Genomic DNA, 22,500 nt, shown 5'->3' with positions numbered 1-22,500 from the left:
TGTGAGCGTCAGCGGCTGGGAGGGTAAACAAGAGATGTGGTGCAGGTGTTGACTTATGTCTCTTATTTACTTTATTACTTGAACTAGTCACTTGAAGAAGGCAATTATGATGGCCGTTGCAACAGTTGAGAATTCAGCATTGGAAAAGATATTAAAGTAAGTAAATTGTTCATGTGGTTATGGTGTACTTAGGGAGTCTGTGTGCCATAGTGTGGGATGATCTAAGGCAGCAGCTTCTACAATAATGTGGAGCATTTCCTGAAGTAAAGAGTTATTAAAAAAAAGTCCACAGGATCAAAAATCAGGGTAAGACTTATGAACATGTGTGTACACAGTTAGGCAAATACTGGTACGTACGGATTATATAGTATGTACTTTTAAGCATTTGTATATCGTAGGTTATTTACCTGTTTAGAAATATCAATGACAATAAAAGAGCATCGTCTGGTAGTGTTAAAACCAAGCAAGCAATATTGTGTTTGATATATACAAAATATATCCACTATAGTCAAAGTAATGCTCATTGAAGTTCTCAAATGTTGCCATATTTTTGGTAAATACGGTAAATAGATTACTAGGAAAAAAAAGTTGTAGGTATTTTTTTCCTTGTTATAAATGGCTATAACCTTTATTTAAATGGAAAATGCATATTTATGGAGATATTACCCCAACACTAGCAACGACAATGATTTCTTTCAAGTATTAATATTGAAGGAGGAGAAAAGGGCCACAACTCAAAATCAAAGCATCTGTACAAAAACGACTATCACCAGTGCCTAGAGCATAAAAAATACTTCTAAGATAATCATGTCTTGTTGCTGGGACGAGATGTTTTCTATACTTTGTACTGTTTTGGCCACATGTGTGATTTTTATGTATAAAAGTTACATCATTGTTTGTATACCTGTCCTGTTATATGCATTGTATACCTGTACTCTATGGTATACAATTTTTTTTGTATACTGTACATATTGAATCAGTGTAAACTTGTATGATAATTTTGATTAATATCTTTGTCTCTTTATCTAACTTTTCATTCCTGTTTATTAAAACATATCCATCCATTTCATAGACCTAATGTAAGCTATCGTTTAACTTTGCCATTTTGTCTTCATTACTTATAAAACTTTTATTAGATTATTTAATATTTTTATGCATTTGCCTTTCAGTTTTGTGAATGATACTGGTTACAAGGAACTTATGCAAAATTCTGCCAAATATAATGTGAGAATCCGCAAGGACAGGATATATCGACAGCCATATATTGATGGTCAGACAGGTATGTTAATTTTATATGGTTAAATCAGTATGGTAAGCATTTGCTTGTTTATGATGAATAGTATACAATCTTATCCTCTTTTACTCCCCAAAATGGTCAGGATATGACCCAATCTGGATAGTCAGATTACCTAGATATTGGAAATTGCCTTTGGAAATTTTCAAGAAAATTGTCTACTTTGACATCAGTGGTAAACACCAATGTAAAAGCTGCCAATTTTTTTCCTTTCATCCCTGTTGCATTCAAAACAAGGGCATACAGTTTTCTTGATCTAATAATTTTTCCACAGTCAAGTCTTATCACTAATTACTGTACATCCATACTGTTCTGACACACCAGTTTTATTGGCTCTTTCTTCCTCTTGGTAACAGAATACAGGTACAAGAAGGTTGGCTTACTAACCTCACTTTTGTGGAATAAGAGGGACAGTACACCACCCCTGATGCTATACATATCAGGCAGAGAGCAGATCAGGATTTTCTCAGGTGGCATGAATACTTGTACAGTATATAGTATTAAGAGAATTGGAAGTGTACAGTTAATTCAGAGACGGATGGTGTAGGTGAGAATAGGACCGAGAAGGATGGGGTCAAGGTTACTCTGCAAGTGAAGGAGGAGCATCCAGGGAGCAGTAGTGTGTGTATAAATGGCCAGAGAGTAGGGCATAAATGGCATAGAGTGATTTTGGGGAGAAAATATATAATTTATTCACTCTTGCAAGCCTTTGAGTGTAACATTATTTATGACCTTTGTGTGCTTCATTCATGGCAGGGGTAGCACAGCGACACTGTCATCTCTTCGTTAGTGACAAACATCGTATGCCAGGAATTCTGCAGGGTCAGGTCTACACATATCCAGCAAGAAGATGGAAATCACAGAGACGGTCATACTTAGGTTCTCTTATGCAGGTAAATTGCTGTTCCTATTTTCATTAGATTTCCTTGCCATGCCGGATCCACCTTAAGGGGTAAGGGATGGGCGGCACCCCAGGTTCACAAAAGTGTTAATGTTAAAGACCATTTGATCAGATATATTTTCAAGATTCTTCCACAGAATGTAAACTTGAATGCTGATATCATACAGCTAAACCTTTTTGGTTGTATTGTTTTGGGTTTTTTATTTTGTTTCAGGCAGCTAAAGCAGACCCTGATGAACATACAATTACTACAGTGGAAAATCCTGCTGCAATTGTTGCAGCTGTTGAAGAACCTGTCCATCAACCAGAGAAAGTGGTAGTGGGGGTAGGTATTATTATTAGTAGTAGTAGTTGTTGTAATATTATTATTAGTAATGTATGATTAATACTGTATTATTATTTTATTATTATGTTATTATTCTTATACTGTATAAGTGTGGTGGGGAGGGGAGTTTGTGGTAGGCCAAGAACAAAATGGGGAGAGGTTGTGAGAAACGGTTTTGAGAATAAGCACCACAAGACACCATGCAGCCTGGAGAGCTGCCATCGGGTAATCAATGCAGGCATGGAAAATGGTTGGAAATGATGATTTTGATAGCATTACAGAAAAGCAAGATGATTTTCTTATTAATTATTGATGTGTACGTATATGTAAGTATGTATTCAGAATATTTGTAACAAGGAGAATGTTTTGAAAAGAAATTATATGAAAGATCCGTTGTTACACCGAACAGGGAGGTACTACCGCCTGGGAAGATATTGGCAGCATAATGTGTTGTCTAATGGTAGACCCTGCTGCCATATGGCATCACGAAGATTGTGACCAAGTCCCAGGTTGCTGATCTGACTTTCTGCCTCATTTTCACACAATTGTAGGGTCTCAATTGTTTCTATTACATGACAAAACAACATACATATAGCGTTTCTCACTGTTGATTTTTTTTCATTCTTCCATTTCTTTGTATTTATTATTATCACAGTGTTATTATTATTATTACCATTAATATTTTATTTTACTTTTTATTATAAATTTTATTTACTATGAATTATTAATATTATTACATTTTCGCCTCTCTTTAATGAGATTTAATACCGATAGCTATAAAAACGTTTATACATTTTGGTCTTCCAGCCGCTAGAGCAATGGGCAACCTTCTATGAGGAAGGGCCTTTTGAAGATGAATTGGATGATGAATTTGAATCAGAAGAAGATTTTGATGATGAAACATACAATCGTAAAGGAAGCAAACGAAAGAAGGCTGCAGTTGGGAGAAAGCCTAAGGTATGTATCTAGTTATTTGTATTGTGCTCTTGATTATAATGTCCCTTAAGTTCTCCAGATTCAAGTACTCTATTGTAGCTGCAAGGAATTGATACTGATTTACTTCAAAACACTGGGAGGAGTAAGGTATTATTGTAAATTTGATACAGAAATTGAAAACATGTAATTTGATAAGAGCTTTGCATCGTAGTAAAATTGTACAGCAGTTGTGTGCCATGATAATGATGGTGGGAAACAAAATCTAGCTTCTTAAATGAACACATAGTTAAGTGTAAGGCCTCAAGATTGACTCATCATAGTGTTAACATAATTCTTGGTCATCGTAATTTGGAATCATAAAATGTCATTACAGTACACAACAGAATGTTTTCCTTATCTTGTCACATTTCATTTGCCAAACTTAATTGGTGCAGAGTTTAACTTTGAAGCTACAGTACTATGACCTATCTACGTAGGGTATATGTTAGTCTACTTACTGTATGCTGATATATACATATTTATTTATTCATTTATTGATATACAGTACTACCCTTACTTCATTTACTGCTACGTGGGGTACAGCTGATACTCGAAGCCTCACAGAAAACAGTCATTAAGATCGGCATACTGTACATTGCTTTTCATAGACATATGAAGTTTTAGTTTTCATACTTTTGAGTTTCTCAGTGCCTTCTTCAAAGATTATAATTTAAAGTAACAGAGCCCCTACACAGTCTCAAAATTTTTATTCCCTGGTGTGACTTTTTTCTCAGAGATTTTGAAGCAGTTTATAATATTAATTAAAAGTGTATAAGTTCATGTTAGAGACTGGGCATGTTAAAGGGTGTTACATGTTCTGGAGAGAAACCTTTGAGGCAGTTGTCGTAATATGAGAAATCATTTCTTGGGTGGTTTTGAACTTTGAATGTACGGAAGAAGACATTGCTAAGTGCCTAACAGAACTGCATTTAACAACTTATAAGGAATAAAACATTTTAAAAGGGCATTTATTATCGCATATTAAGCTAAATACCGTACTTAAAGGGAAACTTACAGTAGAGACAAAATAAGGGAAGGATAGAGAGGTAAATAATTGTATGAAGGCTGATACTAGTTGACATACAATACTAGCTGAATTTTACATCCCTGTCAATACTTGGTGTCAGTGTACTTTAAGAATTAGTTTTCTTTTTCTGCTTATGCTTAATTTCTCGCCCTCTGCATAAATGAAAAAGCTTATTGTACCTGCTTGTATAGCCTTCCCCCCCCCCCCTTTTTTTAACTGTTTCAGATAGTGTAGCCAGTAGCTAACTGCTTTGTATACATTATTCATATCAATTTAGTAAAAGACAATTTTTAACAAATTTTGAGGTGGTCATTCGGATTTTTCAGGAGTTGAAAAGTTCAGGGATAATTTTTCATTGGATTGTATTGAGAAAAGTTAAGAATTTAGAAACTAGTTATACATAAAATGTAGTAGATAGGATATATTTATCTACAATAGTACTGTACCACTCAAGTTTGCCAACCATTACAGCAGATCCCCACTCTGTGTACCCTTTCATATACAGGCAGTCCCCGACTTACGACAGGGTTAGGGACCCAAATCCAGGTTGTAAGTCGAATTGGTCGTAAGTCGAAAATGCGAAAATAATACATAGAAAATCTAAAATGGGTGTCTCTTTTTCTTCTCAGCACCATAAAACTCTCACTTTTAAGCTTGCCAGCCATTTTAAAGGGAATTATAAACGAAAATTTTGTCAGTACACAGCGCAATCACTAACGTCGGGACTCGAAAATATGTAATTTGAAAAAAATTTGGTATGACTGCGGCGGCCGCATGTCCGGGTGGTCGTAAGTCGAGTAGGTCGTAAGTCGAGGAGCACCTGTATTTAATGAAAAGTGGTGATTGAATGGACCTTTGAGCTCCATGTTTTATCTGTATTATTCTTGGTGGCACATGCTTTCCCAAAGGTTAAACTCTTGACCAAGTGCTGACACAGCCTCACCTGCTTCACCACACCTTAATACTTCTAATTTTGTTTCTAATGTTTAAACCGTCATCATTTGTTTCATCAATGAACAAGTAGAGGGGTTAGCAGATGCACTAGAAGGTTGCTTAGTCAACTATAGTGACAAGTCCACACACACTAGATGTGAGTGTTACAGGTCCGTACACTACATTGGACAATAGTAGTACACTGGGTGAGGGAGCACAGAAGAAAAGAATGGGGTAGAAGCTTCTTAAACTCCAAATTCTTGGGACCCTTTCGTGAAGAGGGGTGTATTGAGGATTGTTAGGATGGGAGAAAGTATAGGTGACTGCCAAACAATGAGGGACAACATATGTAAGAGAGAAATTAAGTTAATATGTTTTTTACCAAAACTTTAATGAGCCATATCTTGAGACCTTATGAATCAACTAATAGTCCGCAGCCTCTTAAGTTTGTTTAGAACTTTTGGGAGTTACTGCTTATAATCTTCTTCATTATTTTAGATTGCATCAGATTAATTGTTACAAATTATATTAGTTGTTTTTTTATCATTTACTTTAATACCATATAGCGCTTAGCTTTGGAATTTATGATGTGATGCAATACAGTAATAAGAAATTCATTGTTACCCACTAATGTTATCTGCATCTCGATGAGCATGATGCCGATGCTAACTTACATAGATAAGCTTGCCTTGCCTTCTTCCATGTAGTCCTGTACTTTACATTTGTAAATATTGAACATGTGGTTAAGGGCATTATAATTTTTTTCTAGATTTACAATAATTTTCACATACTGTATTGTGTTTTCTTTTTTAGCTGTAGAGTATTTTGGGTTGCACAGTTTCTTTCTTCCAACTATTGAATAGATTTATTAATTATGTATCATTTGTTTAACTCTAACCTTCAGTATACATATACTGTACAGTATATCTTTTTCATTAAAATAGTACTCTTATATTTTTAGTGTACATATATACTCAGTATCATCTTAATTTGCTTCCTCACTTCATGTACAGGATGGTGAACCTGGTATCACTTTTTTCTTAACAAGTTATATCCACATCATCAATGATAATATAAAGTGAGGACAACAATAAGTGGATGTGTTGAGCATATAAATTTATTGATTGTTTTCAGTAAATCTCCAGAATGCAAGTCTATATTTCCAGTACTGTACTGTACACTCTGCTGTTTGTGTATCACCTTACTGTTAGTCATTGATTATGACCAAAGTTTGAACTTACCTTCGTATCATATTATAAAGATTGCCTTTTTCTTAATTTTCTTTAATCAATTGAGTAATTTGTCTTATAAGCTTTAATAATAAATAACAAGGTTATTTAATAAATTATCTACCATTCAGTTACTGTACATTACCATTCCTAAGCATAAATTACAATACAGTTTTTGAGCATATGATATAATGTTTTTATCATCACAGTGCATTGTTGCAGTTATCACATGCTTACCTCTTTACACTGTCAGAGGCAGTTTGAACTCACACTGCAAATGATTCAGTCAATTTTTATTCTTTGATTGACCTTAGCATTATATTTGTATGGAGAGGGCTGGTTCTTGCTTTGGAACAGGTGTTGAAGGTACTCTAACTCTTCAGTAGGAAGTATTTGAAGTACGCACCACCTTCAGGTATATTGTAAAATGCTTGCCAACCTTTCCTTCTCACTATAGTGAACTCCTTTGTTTATGCCCACAATGAGGCTGCTGGTGGAATACCTAAGAAAGCCACCAAAAAGAAGACATCCGAGAATAATGCACAGGTAAGTTTTTCACTTTTCAATGTGTAATAGTGAACAAACTTTTCATTTTTAGGCAGTTTGTTTTTCTTAAGATTATTAGGACTACAAAATGATGTTGGTATTTTGTTTATCTCAATTTTGTACTGAACATTTTCCTTGTTAATGAATAACTGCAAAATAAATTTTCTTAAAATATATCAGGTATATTTAATAGGAGAGGTATTCTGAAATTATGAAGTGCACAGAGACTATTAAATTCATATACGTACAGTAGATGTGTGTGTCTGTCTGTCTGTCTGTCTGTATAGGGATTAGTTGACCTGAAATAGATGAAACTGAAGTATAGAACATAGTTTGTAATGTTTAGTGAATTGAAAATGAAGAACCATTGTAGACTTTGATAAATGACAAATGTGTATGTTTTAAATTGTTTTAATGCCTTGCATGCAGATCAGTATAATGTGTAGCAACAGAAGGCTTGTATACTGTAGTGTAATTGAACCTAACCTAACCTGTTTACTGAACTTGGAGACCTTCATCAGTCTCATAAAGTAAACAATAAACATTATTATTACATAGAATATTGCCTGTACTTATTGTTTTCTTCTTTGTATGTGGGAATATGTCTTAATAAATAAGTCCTCTCCCTCATATATAGTATTGTAATGCCTTTTAGGATGTACAGTATTGCCTGAATACCTAGGGTAATTTTTTTCCTGACCTAGCTTATTTTATTTGTGAAAAAATGGTGCTCTTCAGAAAGAGATGGATACACATAGCTGAGCAATATAAGAAATTAGTATAAATGCTCTATATAATACTTAAAACAAATATGCTACCTTACTGTAATCAATAGAAGTTCATTTTGATTGTTAGAAATGCAATGTAGAAAATCCTGTTAGAAGTTTAAGTTGGTTAAAATTAGAAATAATTGTTCAGACGTTATGATAAACCTTCCCCAAAATATTTCCAGCGTGGTAGCAAGAAAAAATCAGCACCCAAAACACCTTCTAAAACTCCAAAGAATGCCAAAAAGGATGATGACGACCCCAATAACAAACCGTATGGTTGTGAACGTAAGATTATGTCACTTTCAGTTGCCTTGAACAAGTTTAATAAAGAGTTCATTTATTGATGCCATTTCATCAATGTACAATAATTAATTATGTGCAGTACTTTATCATTTTCATTTGCTTGCTGCCTTGCACAGTGGTTTGTCCAGAATTTAAAGATTTTTGTTGATAATTATTTTATTTTTATTTTTTGCCAGTCAAAATGCAAGTATAATTTTTTTTTAAGTCCAGTACAATATTATGCATCCACTGCTGCATGTTTTCATAATACAGAAGATATTTTTGGTGTACGATATTTTCTTAATTTCTTGTTTTCAGTTTACTGTAAATTATTTTGCTTCCATTATTTTCCCATTAATTGATATCTGTGTTTTAGTTAATCAGCTTATGTTACAGTGTTATGTGCTGCTCTGAGCTTGTATTGTGGAAATAACTTTTTAGGGATTATTATATAACCCATTGTCTGGAGGACAAGTTTATCACCAGAACAAATACAGTACAATGTATTGTTAATCTAAAAACATTGAGGACAGTAGAGTACTTTTAAACATAATGAATTCAATGTAATGTGAAGTTCACCTAGACACCTGCTGTAAGTAATGTGGCTAGTGCACTTTCTTACTTGCATTTGTGAGGTGCTTTCTATTTTCTGTAATTTTGTGAAAGTATCAAATTCTCAGTTACATAAAGCTTATTCAGTTTTAAATTAAATCATATTTAGTTTTTTGATGCATTAATAAAATTGGCTAACATAAACAAAATGTTTTTCATATGTAACACAGAAAATAATTTACTAAACAATATACAAGTATTACAACAAGCGCTAATTTACTTGTTGAAATTTTGCTTAATGAAACGTGAATCTCTTGGAAGTTGTCTTTGACTATCGATATAAAGAGCTCATTTCTGGATACATCATAAAGTGTCTCTGAAACTGATCAGAGGTAATCTTTGAAGCTTCATCTTTAGATAACATCATTGTCCTCATTACCATTTTATGGCCATTTTCCATGTTTGTGTGTGTTAGCCGTGACTGCTTGATGGCACGACATCCCAGTTGCCATCAGGCAAATTTGAAGCAAGATTTACATTTGGATAAACCTTCCTATTGCCAACCCAATTTTACAGAGTGAGAACTAGACATTGTATGTAGGGTTTCCAAGTGCCCTCCTAGCAGAGTTGCTACTTCCTTCCTGGGGTAATCAAAGAGTACTGTACACACCAAGATGCATATTATTACACACCCTTTATTTGCTCTTATATAGACTTGCTTTATCACTGACTTGAAGGATAAAAACGTACAAATAGCCTTTGTCATCCACTCCCATGCACGTCATAATTGTTTTGACTGGCTGTTTCACTTGACGTACTATGCATGGTCAGAGCTTTAGAGAAATAGGAGGCCATGCTCCTACTTACATGTATTGCTGGAGTTGATATTTACTTGAACTGGATTAGTGAGTGTCAGCTAAAAAAAATGAACCTGAATAGTTATTGCGACATAATTAATTGGTCCTCTGAAGGATTAAAGTTTAATCCATTAAACCATTAATATCCTTGGTTGACAGGCTTTAATATTAATCTTGGCCATTATGTTATGATCTCCTGGGTTTCAAACCAATGGCTTTGTGTATACTTATACTCAAGCCACTTATTTCCAAGCTCAATCTTAAAATGGGTTTTCAAGGTGAGATTTTTTTTTCACCCTTTCTCATATTTTTTTTATTTGGGGTTTTATGGTGTTTTTTTAACAGTTCTCTTTTCTGTTGACCTTTGTACCATGGCTGGTGGACCTTTAAAACCTGTCTATACTGTAATCACCTTGCATCATTGCATTCTTTCATATCATATGCATCACACAGTTCCACCATGTGTTTCTCCTATTTGTGCTGTTAGTACAACAGCAGCAACTTGAACCATTCCTTCTCCAATATTACCTGTTGGTGACGGTGGTTGTTCATGTTATAACACCAATACTATCTTTGTGCCTGCTCATGTTAATATTCTTGCAAATATTTCCTTTGCTTTAGCTCCCTATAATAGGTGTTCATGGTTAGCTTCTGCAAGTGCTTTTGTTATACGTACTCATTACTTATGCACCTGTGCTTTGCTTTAACTTTGCAATTGCTGTTCCTGCTGCAGTTGTTACTTCTGTTATAGCTACTGTAATTTGTTTTCTTGTAAGATTTGCTACAGTTTATACTGTCGCAGCTGAAATACTTTTTCTTGTTGAAGGTGATGCAGTACTTACTGCAGTTGTGGCTTGTGCTCTAAATTTTGCAGATGGTACTACTAATGGAGCTTGGAATTTGTTGCTGATGCTGCTGTAGTTTCTGCATTTGTTGCTGATACTACTGTAGCTGCTGCAATTAATGCTCCTTTAGATGTTGCAGTTGTTGCTGCTGCAGCCACTGTAATTCGCACTGCTGATGTGACTGTTGTTACTGGCTCTGTTGCTGGCCTTATTAAATTTTTTGCTCGTGCTGTAGCTCCTGTGGTTGCCCCCAGTGGTGTAAATGATGCAGCTGCTGTTCCTGTTGTGTTTGGTGTAGTTTCTATCTTCCAGCTGTAGACAATGCAGTTGTTTTTCCCTGTGGCTACTGTAATTTCTACAACTCGTGTGGTTGCTGTAATTACTGCTATTGTTCTATCAACAGAATTTATGTAGTTCCTGCTGTGCACTGTTGCAGTTAGTGCTTTTTATATTTTTGCTAGAATTCATACTTATATATAATTTCGATTGTAACTTTGTTACTCGATGCAATTGTTTGTGTTGAATCATAGTTGGTGTCCACTGCCAAAGGTTTTAACTTTTGCCTCTTTACTCCATTTTTATTACTTCCAACTTGACTCACAGAAATGTAGAGGAAGAGATATTACTTTCTTAATGTATGTTCATTTAAATAGCTTTGATGTCAGTTAATTTAGGTTAATTGAGTTCTCTGTCAAGATTTCCTTTACACTTAATGAAAAACTTTGTCAGATGATGCTATAATTTTCAAAATGTACCGGATTTTGTGTTAATATGTGCCGTCTTGTCCAATAACTCAGAATTCTCTCTTTTAGTATTAAGCTTAAGTTATCCATTTTTGCATTTTTTTATTTGTTTATATGGAGAATAATTTATATTTGCTCTGAGTGGTTGATGTATGGTAAGTTTTATTACTACTAACTTATATTATTGAAGTTCACCTGAAAGTGTGGAGTGTGTGCGGCATGTTTGCTGGTGTGTTGCAGTGTGTGGGATGCGGTACAAGACGCGGCCTGGCCTAACTTACCACTATGCACACTCGCATAAGGAGGAGAAGGAGGAGGAGGCTAAAGCCCCTGCTAGAGCTAACGAGCAAATCCAGGCTAACGACCCCACCCCAGACTACTTACCAGTCCAGGCTCAGGCCTCTGCTATCCCACAGTGGGGTCAGAACAATATTTATTCAGGTTGGAGTAGGATAGAAAATTTTTGCAGGACTCCCCTATTGATCCATTATTTCCAAATCCTTGATCCTTGTACCTCCAGTATACTCTCTTGTACCTAAAGTGTCAACACTACTCACCTCCCTGTAACTTGGTCAATATTGTGGTGGCATCTGCTTTACTCAGTGCAACTGCAGAAAGTGTCTTTGTTGGTAAAAATAAAATATGCTTTGGGTACCTGCTGCTGCATCTGTAATAAAAGCCTTGCTGTAGTGAACGGGTATTTGCTGTGTTAATTTTAGACCATCAAGTTGCAGCAGACTCCTGCTTAAACCTGACTAAGCTTTTTTAATTTGTTGTAGAGTACTGTATTTAATTGAACTAATTTATGTAAATAACCCTTGTTGTACCTTTTGCTATTGCTTTACTATATTTGGACTAATTATTGTTTTGCATGCAGTATTTACTTTTTTTTTTTTTTTTTTTTTTGTACACCCATTGACAGACGGTAAACCTCTGAGTACAGTATTTTGGAGTCATCTCTGTGCTGTTATGTATCAGCTCTGCCTCAACACCTGCTACAGTAACATGGTGCTGCTGGCACAGGAAGGAAGCTGTGCACTGATTCTTAGTTTTTCTTATACTTTAGTAATTTGGCTATTTTATTGTTTGTACAGTTCATCAATAAGAACAACTTTAAATTCTTATTGTAATTAAATTTCCTACTAATTAGAACATGAGGAAGATTTTTGTCATACAGGAAAGTAAGTTACATTGTCCTATGTTACAGGGTGACAAAAGAAACAAACACTCTTATTAGTAAATAGACTTCCGGCTATGACCAGGCATAACATATATATATATATTGTGTAGATGGCACTGTTATTTTTAATATTTGTACACTGTATTTGCCTTTGCACAGTTTTCTATACCTGAGAAAGCAATTTTAGAGTTCTTTCTTTATTCTTATATATGTACTGTATAAGCATGATAAAGGTGTATTTAATTGTACCTGTATGTATACTTGCAAATATGGTGTTGCCTTTTCCTAAGTACACCAAGCTTTATGACCAGGCTGAATTACAATTTTATTTTTGTGAGCTTGTTATTTATGCTCTTAATTTTAGTAAAAAAAAAAATCAAGAGGGCAGTGTGCATAGGCACAAAAATCTTAGGAAAAAACTTCCTAGGTGAAGGCCTGTGGTCATACAATTTTAAGTTACTTTTGGGAAAATTGTATGAATGATTGTATATGTGTGAGTCATTGTAATAATAGTTATTCAGCTGAGTGTTGGAGCACCATGTACTGCACTGTACTCTGGAAACTTTTGAGTCAAATGGACCCCATTTATAATAGGCTCTAACCAAACCATATAATTAGGACTGGACCCTATTTGTAACAGGTAAGAACCATTAACTTAGAGTATCCTGGGACTTATTAGGACTGGAGCCCATTTGACCAGGTACCATATGGAAGATGTGTTTTTGGTATGAATCTTCAATATGCAGCTAGGATTAGTTATCAGGTCATTATCAGTATGAAAATTAATTGTTGACCAATCTGGCATCTTGTACAGTCTTGTTCAAGATTCTTCGAACACTGCTGGAGACAGCTGGCAACTCAAGGCCATTTGCTTACTATAGTACATAGTATAATATGTATGAAACAATAAAGCCCAACCAATAAAATAAGCAACGGGGAACTAAGTAACCAATCACCGATCACTTTTACATTTACAGCATTCATAATTATACTGCTGTAAACAAAACATCCTTGAGTTGCCAGCTGTCTCCGGCAGTGTTCGAAGAATCTTGAACAAGACTGTACAATAGTCTTTGTGGTGCCATGAGAATGGTAATAGTACTGTATTTATAATAGTGTTTCTGTTTATATATATAATGCAATACTTGTACTACCAAATTATTGATTTATAGACTTAAATTATTGTTTTTATTTAATAATTTGAAGAAGTTACTTCAGGCAATATTATTTTCTCTAAAATATTGGGGTAATTGGTGTGCATCAAGGTCTTCATAACAAAGTAATGCAGAAAAAGAAAAAACTTACAACACTCATTCTTTTTCATATACTGTACTTGTATCATGTTTAAAAACATGATTGACCTACATAAAACCTCCTTTAGACATCTTCAGGTCCTAGACATACAAATAATGATAAGTTCATAAATAGATGCAAACCCATCAGATTATAAAACCAAGTTGTAAGAGAAGTTATATTGGACAAGATAGTACAGTATTCAGTATCCTGGAACTTATTTTAATTTTAAAACAAATATGCTTACAAAATTGAGCTTAGTTCATATTCTGCTTCCATTGTAGAATGTTCTTCCCTCCCTAGCTGCTGTTTTTGCATACAGATTGTGTTTTGCAATACTGTAAATAACTATGCCAAGACACAATCAGCCAAGAATACAGTGTTAAAGCAGTGTTAAGATGTAAAGAGTGATTACAGTTATGTATACTGTATTGTACATTCAGGAAGTGGGAAACACTGGGGCACCTTAGCTTTCACCTTTATTCAAGACATCTTCAGGTCATGAGGCCCACTAATCACCCACCCAAAATAGGTGACCTGACATTGCATCAGAAGGTCTTGACTGTGACACACAGTTCCATTCATGCCTTGCATGCCTATATATAGAATTTTGGTTTTTAAAAAATATTTATATAACCAAACTTTTAGATAAACTATTCAGAATTATTTTGATAAAAAACGGGTGTTTCTTACTTAATTAGAACTGTTATATTGAATCCGCTATCAACATTTCTTACGTTTTTTCATAAAAGAATTGAGTGTCCATCATAATATCATGCTGAAATATTTTGTTTAAGCATCGTTTATTGGAACAGTCTTGTAAAGAATTTATTGAGGATCATTGTGGTACCAAATTCATCTCTAATACTATTAGAACAGATGCTGTGAATAAAAGTTTATGCACTTTTTCGCTAGCCATAAATATTTTCATTTGTACCTGTGGTCTAAAAGTAATGGGAGAGTTTTAGTCCATGGGAAATAAGATGATGAGATGTGTAGTTTAGATTCAAGATGAAATGTGTAGTTTAGACTATGAAAACTTTCCCCAGCGCCCAGAAACCTTCGGGAATGTGTGACAGTGTCTATCAGTGTCAGATGCATACAGGTAGTTTAAACTCCCTGAAACTTTTCCCAGTATACAGTACAGTACCCGGAAAAAAAATCCCGGGATGTGGAATTTTTTCTGGGCTTAAGAAAGTCGTCTTGTTACCTTTCATCACTGGAAGAGCTCTGCACCAATTGTTCCAACTAATGGGGATATCAATGGGTACATTATAAATGCATAAGAACTAAAGCAGGCACCTGTATCCACCCAGCCTTCTCTGAGCCACAAGAAAGATTACTGATGCTCTTCTTTAGGGAGGTTAGAAGTGTTGTGTTGAATATTTTTCTTTGGTTGAGACAATAGTTCATCAAGGAAAAGTGTGAGAGAGATATAGAGGGGTTAATGGAATGGAGACAGATTGTCTCCTCCTTTTTCTTTTTCCTTTTCTTCCCACCCAAGAGAATAAGGAAGAGAAAAAAGAGGGAGGCAGGGGAAAATGGTGAAGTTCATTACCTTGTGGGTGGCATCTTTCTCTCTCTGTGTCATGGAGAAAAAAGAAGGGGAGAAACCACAAGAATAAGATGAAAGATAATGGAAAAATATAAATGTGAGTGAAGTTAAGTTACTAGCAGTATCCAAGTCAGTGTAGGGTCAAGGGGTGGGGTGGTAATGTCTCATAATGAAATCAGGTTGATCAATTTCTAGCAACAAGCCCATCCTGTGTAATAAATTGAACCTTAATTGTGTTAATTTTTGATGTTCGTTTCTCATTTGACAAGACACATCGACACAGAACTTAGGAGAAAAGATAAAGATAAGGTTGTACTGTATCTACAATGTTGTATATTATTAGTGGTAAAAAGAGATTGACCTAATGGCACATGAAGGGGCAGGAGTTTTACTGTTGGCAATGTAAGTGACACTGACACAGCTGAACTATCATGGATTGTTCTCTTTATAACAACATTATAGAACATATTTTGTGTAATATATATTTGTACTTAAAGCTTGAATATCGAGGTATTTTCCAATTTATCGTACTGTAGAAGGTGTGATTTGAGTGCTTTATGCCCATTTTGTATCACAGTTCAATGAGCCATGGATTAGCAAATTGTGAATTGAAACTCCAGGATTAGGTGGGATCTACTGTATGGCACATATATTGTACAGCAAAATTAGACAATGTTATGACAGTACAGTAGTTGTAAATATTACACCATTGTAGTTTAGTGGTAGGCAGTTTACATTTATTTGATAGACTGTAGTGGTATGTCTTCACTTTTTAGAATCATAGAATTAGATGTACTTTTTTAAACCTGTAGTTACCGAATCTTTTGCTGGTGCAGAAGTAGAGCTTATGGAAGAGCTGCTGAGTAGTGCATTTAGTAAAGACTACTTATTACCTAAATAATTTGGAATGACAGTGCAGTATCAGACTTTCAAACCTTTATCCTATCCTTGAGATGAGTTTGTCCTGATTATATATATGTATAATTAATATGTTTTTTTTTTTTAATGTTCTGTGTTTTGTTTATAGTTTTTGCACCACATTGAATGTTTCATATTGAACTGAGGAAATATAATTTCTATGAAGGTCATGCATGTTAAGAAAATTATCTGTCTTGCTGTGACATTAGCATATCTTTCTTGGTCAAAATTTGCTTTTCCCATATTCAGATTAGGAGAAATCATACAACACCTTCCTCATTCACTATATCCATCACTCTTCTATTTATTTCTATATACTTCCATCTTTAATTCTTAAACCCTAAACCCACCTCATCACTTCCTTATTCTTTTTTTTTTTTCACTATTGTTGTTTTCTTCCTTGGGGTTCATTTTACATTAGGTTACATACTTGTCTTGTAGTTAGTTGTATCACTATCTTTATCTTACTTACACTTCACAGTCATAATGAAGTGTATCTCATCTGTGTTATGAACTTACTGTGCCAGAACCACTATCACTGGACTGCCTTACCAATGACTGAGCTAATCTTCTTGATAAATTTATCCACACTAGACAGCTCACTCTCTTGTACTAGTATGTACAGGTTTTGCTCTGATAGATCATCAGTTTGTTTACTGAGCAAAGCTGTTTTCTGTTCAGTGCTTAGTTTTCACATCTTCACATCAACTACAGTGTACCTCAAAATATTGAACTTTTGGTTGTTTCCTGATTTTTATATAGTAAGACAGATATTATATTTCTATTCTTCTAGAAGCACTCCCAACCTGCTCTTAGTTCTCACATGCATATTTTTATTAATTGCTTTTATATATAGTAATGTACATTGGGGTGTTTTTTTGTTTTTGTTTTCATTAATTTTTTACTTTCCTTTTGGTTAAAAGATTACAATTCAGTTAATGGACCGTGATAAAAAGTATTATTATTTTATCTTAACTCAGTGAGGAGATGGAATCTCTGGCCTCTTCCTGTTACTGCATATATGACTTATTACTAAACATCCATTATTACACCCAAACTAATCATCATAGGACGCACCTCAGGCCGTCGTTCATGCTCCGTGGGTCAGGCAAACGCTGGGTCCACGATGCCTGCAGCAGTTGCGACTCCCAATGATGCAGTAGTCGACAAGGGTGTGGGGAAGAAGAAGGTCTCCGCTTCACCCTACTGTGATTTCTGCTTGGGTGACTCGGCAGAAAATAAGAAAACGGGAGTCCCCGAGAACCTTGTGTCATGTGCTGACTGTGGACGATCAGGTGAGAATTATTGAAGGCTTGGTTATATTTATTAATTTTATCAGTGGTTAAATTGTAATAGTAAAATGTCCACGACTGATAATATCATGATTATGGGTGTTCATGCCATATTGAATTGATTACTGTATATATACATCATTTTCATGGGGAATATTATCCTAGTACATCATTCCATTATATTGTATCATAGATTGCTAGGTGAGCCAACCAGCAGGGTGTGTTGATCCGTAAAATTAGGTTGTGCTGAGGTATAGAATGTTCGTAATCATACTCAAAGGAGAACTTCTATATGTAGGATAAATCTAAATACTGTACATAAATATATTTATTAAAAACACAGCAAAGGAAAAAGTAGAAGAACAAAAATCACTGATGCATTTACTGCAACATCCATGTGAGGATGAGGATTTTTTGGTCCAACATTACTTAGCTTAACCAACCAGCAATGGTTTCCCTCACCAAGTAACACATGAACTGCATGAAAAATACCCAGGAACAACCACACGTACAGTAGAAGAATTAATGTAAAATAACAGGAGAAATATATATTTGTGTGGACTGTCAAAGCTTAGATATTATTGAGGTTTACTACACACTGTATTGTGATGTTTGGCTTGTTAAAAATGTTGTATAGATTATGACTCTTAGTGAAAGTTAAATAAATGTACTGTACCAATATAATGACTTCCTTTCTCCCCAGGCCACCCAACATGTCTTCAGTTTACATCTAACATGATGAAGAGTGTCGTGAAGTACCGTTGGCAGTGTATTGAGTGTAAGACATGTACGCTTTGTGGTACATCAGAGAATGATGTAAGTATACATTAATTACTGTTATTATTAAGACCCCCAAAGGGAAAGTGGGGAGAGTTTTTTACTCAAGTATTATTGTTATTACAGAAATTCTCACATCTTTCACTAATTTACCTGTCAAGAGGGTACCACTCATAAATACAAAGTATAAATGTAGCTTTTATTATTATTATTATTGTAATATACATTTTGTAATTTTCATATTCAGCCCTCAAGGCAATTAATAAAAAGGCCCAGAAAGAAATGATTCAGTGCTTCTGGCGCAGAAGACTACATTAATCCTATAATATATACACATTAATGCATCTGTTGTAAGTTAATATTTTTTTTTTTTTTTTTATACTGGGATTAGCCCACCCGGGCACAGGTCACTGACCCACATCGGGGCCTGGGGGGCGAAAATGTAATAAATAATAATAATTCATAATAAATAAAATGTATAAAAAATTAAAATAATAATGATAATAGTAATAAATATAAAAATAATAATAATAATAATAATAATAATATTAAACATACAAAAATGAAAAAAAGATCAAGTGAGAAACAATATATGTATGTTGTGTTGTCAAATTAAGAGAAACAATTGAGACCCTGCAATTGTGTGTAAATGAGGCAGAAAGTCAGATCAGCAACCATGGAACTTGGTCACAATTTTTTTGGTGCCATATGGCAGCAGGGTCTACCATTAGGCAACACATTATGCTTTCAATATCTTCCCAGGCAGTAGTACCTCCCTGTTTGGTAGTTATAGAAATGGCACTCTCACTTTACTCTCACTTACTGTGTAAGTATAATATAACACAAACTAAACTGTCCAGGTGCAACTTGAAACTCATTATTTACTCTTTTGTTTATGCAGTAATGTCAGTCTACACACCTGTTTCATACACCTTGAAGGTACATCAGGAGTTAAATATGGCTGGCTTTAATGCTCTATGTCATATAAGGCGACTTTCTAGGGAGGCCTCGTACACTATGACTGAATGTATTGTGTATGTGCTGTGTGACTCATAAGCTCACAGGTGTAGGCAACACATCTATTTCTGTGAGAGAGAAATATTTGGTTTATGATACATGTGTATACAGTATAAGTAATTATATTAAAATATATAAATCATTTACATTGCTTAATTGGCTAATTTAAAGTGAGCAAATGTATAAATATTCCTTTTTACCTTCAACAGGATCAGCTATTGTTCTGTGATGACTGTGACCGAGGATACCACTTGTACTGCCTTGACCCACCTCTCTCAGAACCACCTGAAGGAGAATGGTCTTGCTACTTGTGCTTGCAAGAGTTCCATACTAATTAAGTTTAGAGGTGACAAGATTATCACATCTCCTGAAAATTCATCTTTGAAAAGGTTAGGAACTTGGAACAAGATAAAATGGACTATATGTTTGAATATTTCTAGCTGTACATTGGAATAAGAAAAGTGTACTGTGCAGTTCATAATGCAGATAAAGCTCATGAAAGGAGAAAATGTTGAAGAGAAAATTGTATGAAATGCAGGAGCATTAAGTACAGTAATGTTTACTTTTTTTCTGATACCACAGAGAGTTTGTTTGAAGGCTCAGATGGAGTAGAAAAAATTTAGCATTATGCTGTATATGCTTTGAAGGGAAATGATACAAGTTGTAGTATGTTATGATGCATCTATATGAATGAATGAAATGAAGAATGGTTGTGTCTCATGCTTAGTTGTCATTTCCTCAGGGAATGTGGGAATATTGGTAACAAGACTATTTAATAAATTAATTCAGTCCCATAAGAATGTAGATATAGTGTCTTGTCTTGATTTCTGCCGCCTTTTGAAGGTGAAGCATCAGATGTTGACCATTTTTATTATATGTTTAGCATAGGAATAGAATGGTTTATTGTACCCATACTGGTCACCATGTTTGAATCTTAATGTAGAATTAAGATCACATGTAACATAACAAAATTATCATTGTGCCAGTATGTACAATGGAACATTATTGTGCTCCTTTCTTCATATGGTTTTCTCAAATACATTGTGGCACACATGACATAATGGAGTATACTAGTAACAATGACAAAAAATTGAAAGGCCAATTCAAACTGTGCCTACCATATAAACTTCAGGAAGTGTATAACTTTTTAAAGCCATTTTATAAGGGGTTTCAGTAGTGTGATATAACACAGCATTGTGTTCATACAGCAGCATATACTGTATCTGACTAATTTTATTATTATTATTTTTCATTTACAGGAAGGCTCTTGATAGGTGAAATAATTCACTTGATAATGCATATTTACATCTCTGTATTAATTAACCTACTGTATCCAGACCAGGATATATGCTCTGAGAGAACTTTTTTCAAGGCAACTATGCATCTTTGAGATGATATATATATATATATATATATATATATATATATATATATATATATATATATATATATATATATATATATATATATATATATATATATATATATATATATATATATATATATATGTATGTATATTGTCTTCATTTACGTGGTCAATTGAACCCTTGGAGGTCCGTGTAAAACGAGAAACGCGTAAACGAAATAACAGAACATATGGGATTAATTGAAATAGAGACTGGGCCGACTCCCAAACTCCACTTTTTCCGACACAATACGTACGTTGTAGTAAAAATAATATCTTAATTTTATGATGGTATGCACACAATTAATATTTAAGAGAAATATCAATAATATTAGGTTTTTTAACACTTGCGTTAGTAGAAAAGATGAGTGGGCACACGGGGATGGGGGTTGGTTCCAAGGCAGAGGGCAGATTATTGGCCCTCACCTGTATCACTTGTATCAATTGTATCACTATCCACCACAGAGGCTTGCAGGGCCTCTTTGTCAAACCCCTCAAAGTCCATATCCTCACTATCACTATCACTGACTTGGACTTGCTGTGGTGGGTGGCGGGTGAAGAGCTCGGTAATGTTTTGATGACTGGGCGACCTTGTGGGCACCTTGCCCGTCCCGCTTCCCACGTAAATGACCAAAATTATATAATTAAAGTATTTACATAAGGCATATGCATATATACATATATATATATATATATATATATATATATATATATATATATATATATATATATATATATATATATATATATATATATATATATATATATATATATATATATATATATATATATATATATCTTGATAAAATCAAACGGGAAAAGGAAAACAACGGAGCACCTTAGCTTTCGTCTTTATTCAAGACATCTTCAGTTGCCTCTGAAGATGTCTTGAATAAAGACGAAAGCTAAGGTGCTCCGTTGTTTCCCTTTTCCCGTGTGATTTTATCAAGATTTATCTTATCCACGTTTTCATTGTGGATCTACACGAAATATATATATATATAATTTTTATTTTTTTTAAGAGGAAGAAGGAACAACTGCAGCGCCCAAAACATAAGCCTAAGCGTTCTGCATGTTGGTATGCCTGACACAATAAAGCAGTTGCCAACTGCTTGTTATATTTCTAGTTACTAGAATTATAGGCCATTTCACATGAGAAAATTCATTATAATTTATATACTGTATATATTTTTTTCATTCATCAGTATAGCATTGGATTCTTCATGACAACACTAAAGCAGTTCAATACAAGGATGGTGAAAAACTCATCTTAACATTTTAAGGACAGAACATCCTTAAAGAGAAATAACAGGGAAAGGACAAAGCTCATATTACAAAGCATAAGGGGGTAATTATATTTGAGTAGTTGAGCATATAGTAGTGTTCAGCAGCAGTATCTGTCTTTGATATTCATTGTAATTTTTAAAAAAAACTATTCTCTGGTTTACATTACTGTATTTGACATCACATGAATTTATTTACATTATAAATACTGTACTGTAGCAGCTAAGTCAAGTAACAGTAATACAAACAATGACAGCTAAATTAAAGTCTAAATGCAGTGTCTTTAAAGTTGAATACAAAACTTGGATGTTGGGAAAGGTCCAGTCAACACACACACACACACACACACACACTTACCGAAATGAATGGTAAGTTAGCCTTTTTAATTTTTTGGCACGGACTTGTTAGATTAGGGAATGGTAAAGTATCATTAAATCTGTGACTGTAAATACTTATTCTCACATATTTTTCTTTTCTCATTTAGAAATTATGAACATGGA

The 22,500-nt window shown here is 34.3% G+C and overlaps 1 protein-coding gene across 3 annotated transcripts; it reads left to right on the top strand.

Moving 5' to 3' along the window:
- Window positions 1–13: 13 nt before the first annotated feature.
- LOC121878412 (zinc finger protein ubi-d4-like) lies at window positions 14–20,724 on the top strand. Of its 3 annotated transcripts, XM_042384636.1 has the most exons (11): window positions 14–156; window positions 1,170–1,279; window positions 2,051–2,187; window positions 2,410–2,520; window positions 3,328–3,477; window positions 7,171–7,230; window positions 8,183–8,285; window positions 11,520–11,699; window positions 17,308–17,520; window positions 18,221–18,333; window positions 19,521–20,723. In XM_042384636.1, the coding sequence occupies exons 1-11, from the start codon at window positions 107–109 to the stop codon at window positions 19,647–19,649; spliced, it is 1,356 nt and encodes a 451-aa protein (XP_042240570.1). In that variant the 5' UTR covers window positions 14–106; the 3' UTR covers window positions 19,650–20,723. The 3 variants fall into 3 exon arrangements, with proteins under 3 accessions (XP_042240570.1, XP_042240571.1, XP_042240572.1); XM_042384637.1 differs by lacking the exon at window positions 7,171–7,230 and having other exon boundaries at window positions 19,521–20,724; XM_042384638.1 differs by lacking the exon at window positions 11,520–11,699.
- Window positions 20,725–22,500: the final 1,776 nt, after the last annotated feature.

Source organism: Homarus americanus, unplaced genomic scaffold (genome assembly GCF_018991925.1).
Source record: "Homarus americanus isolate GMGI-L3 unplaced genomic scaffold, GMGI_Hamer_2.0 scaffold41027, whole genome shotgun sequence".
NCBI lineage: Eukaryota > Metazoa > Arthropoda > Malacostraca > Decapoda > Nephropidae > Homarus > Homarus americanus.
The sequence above is the reverse complement of the archived record's forward strand: the minus strand, read 5'-3'. Positions and strand labels throughout refer to the sequence as shown.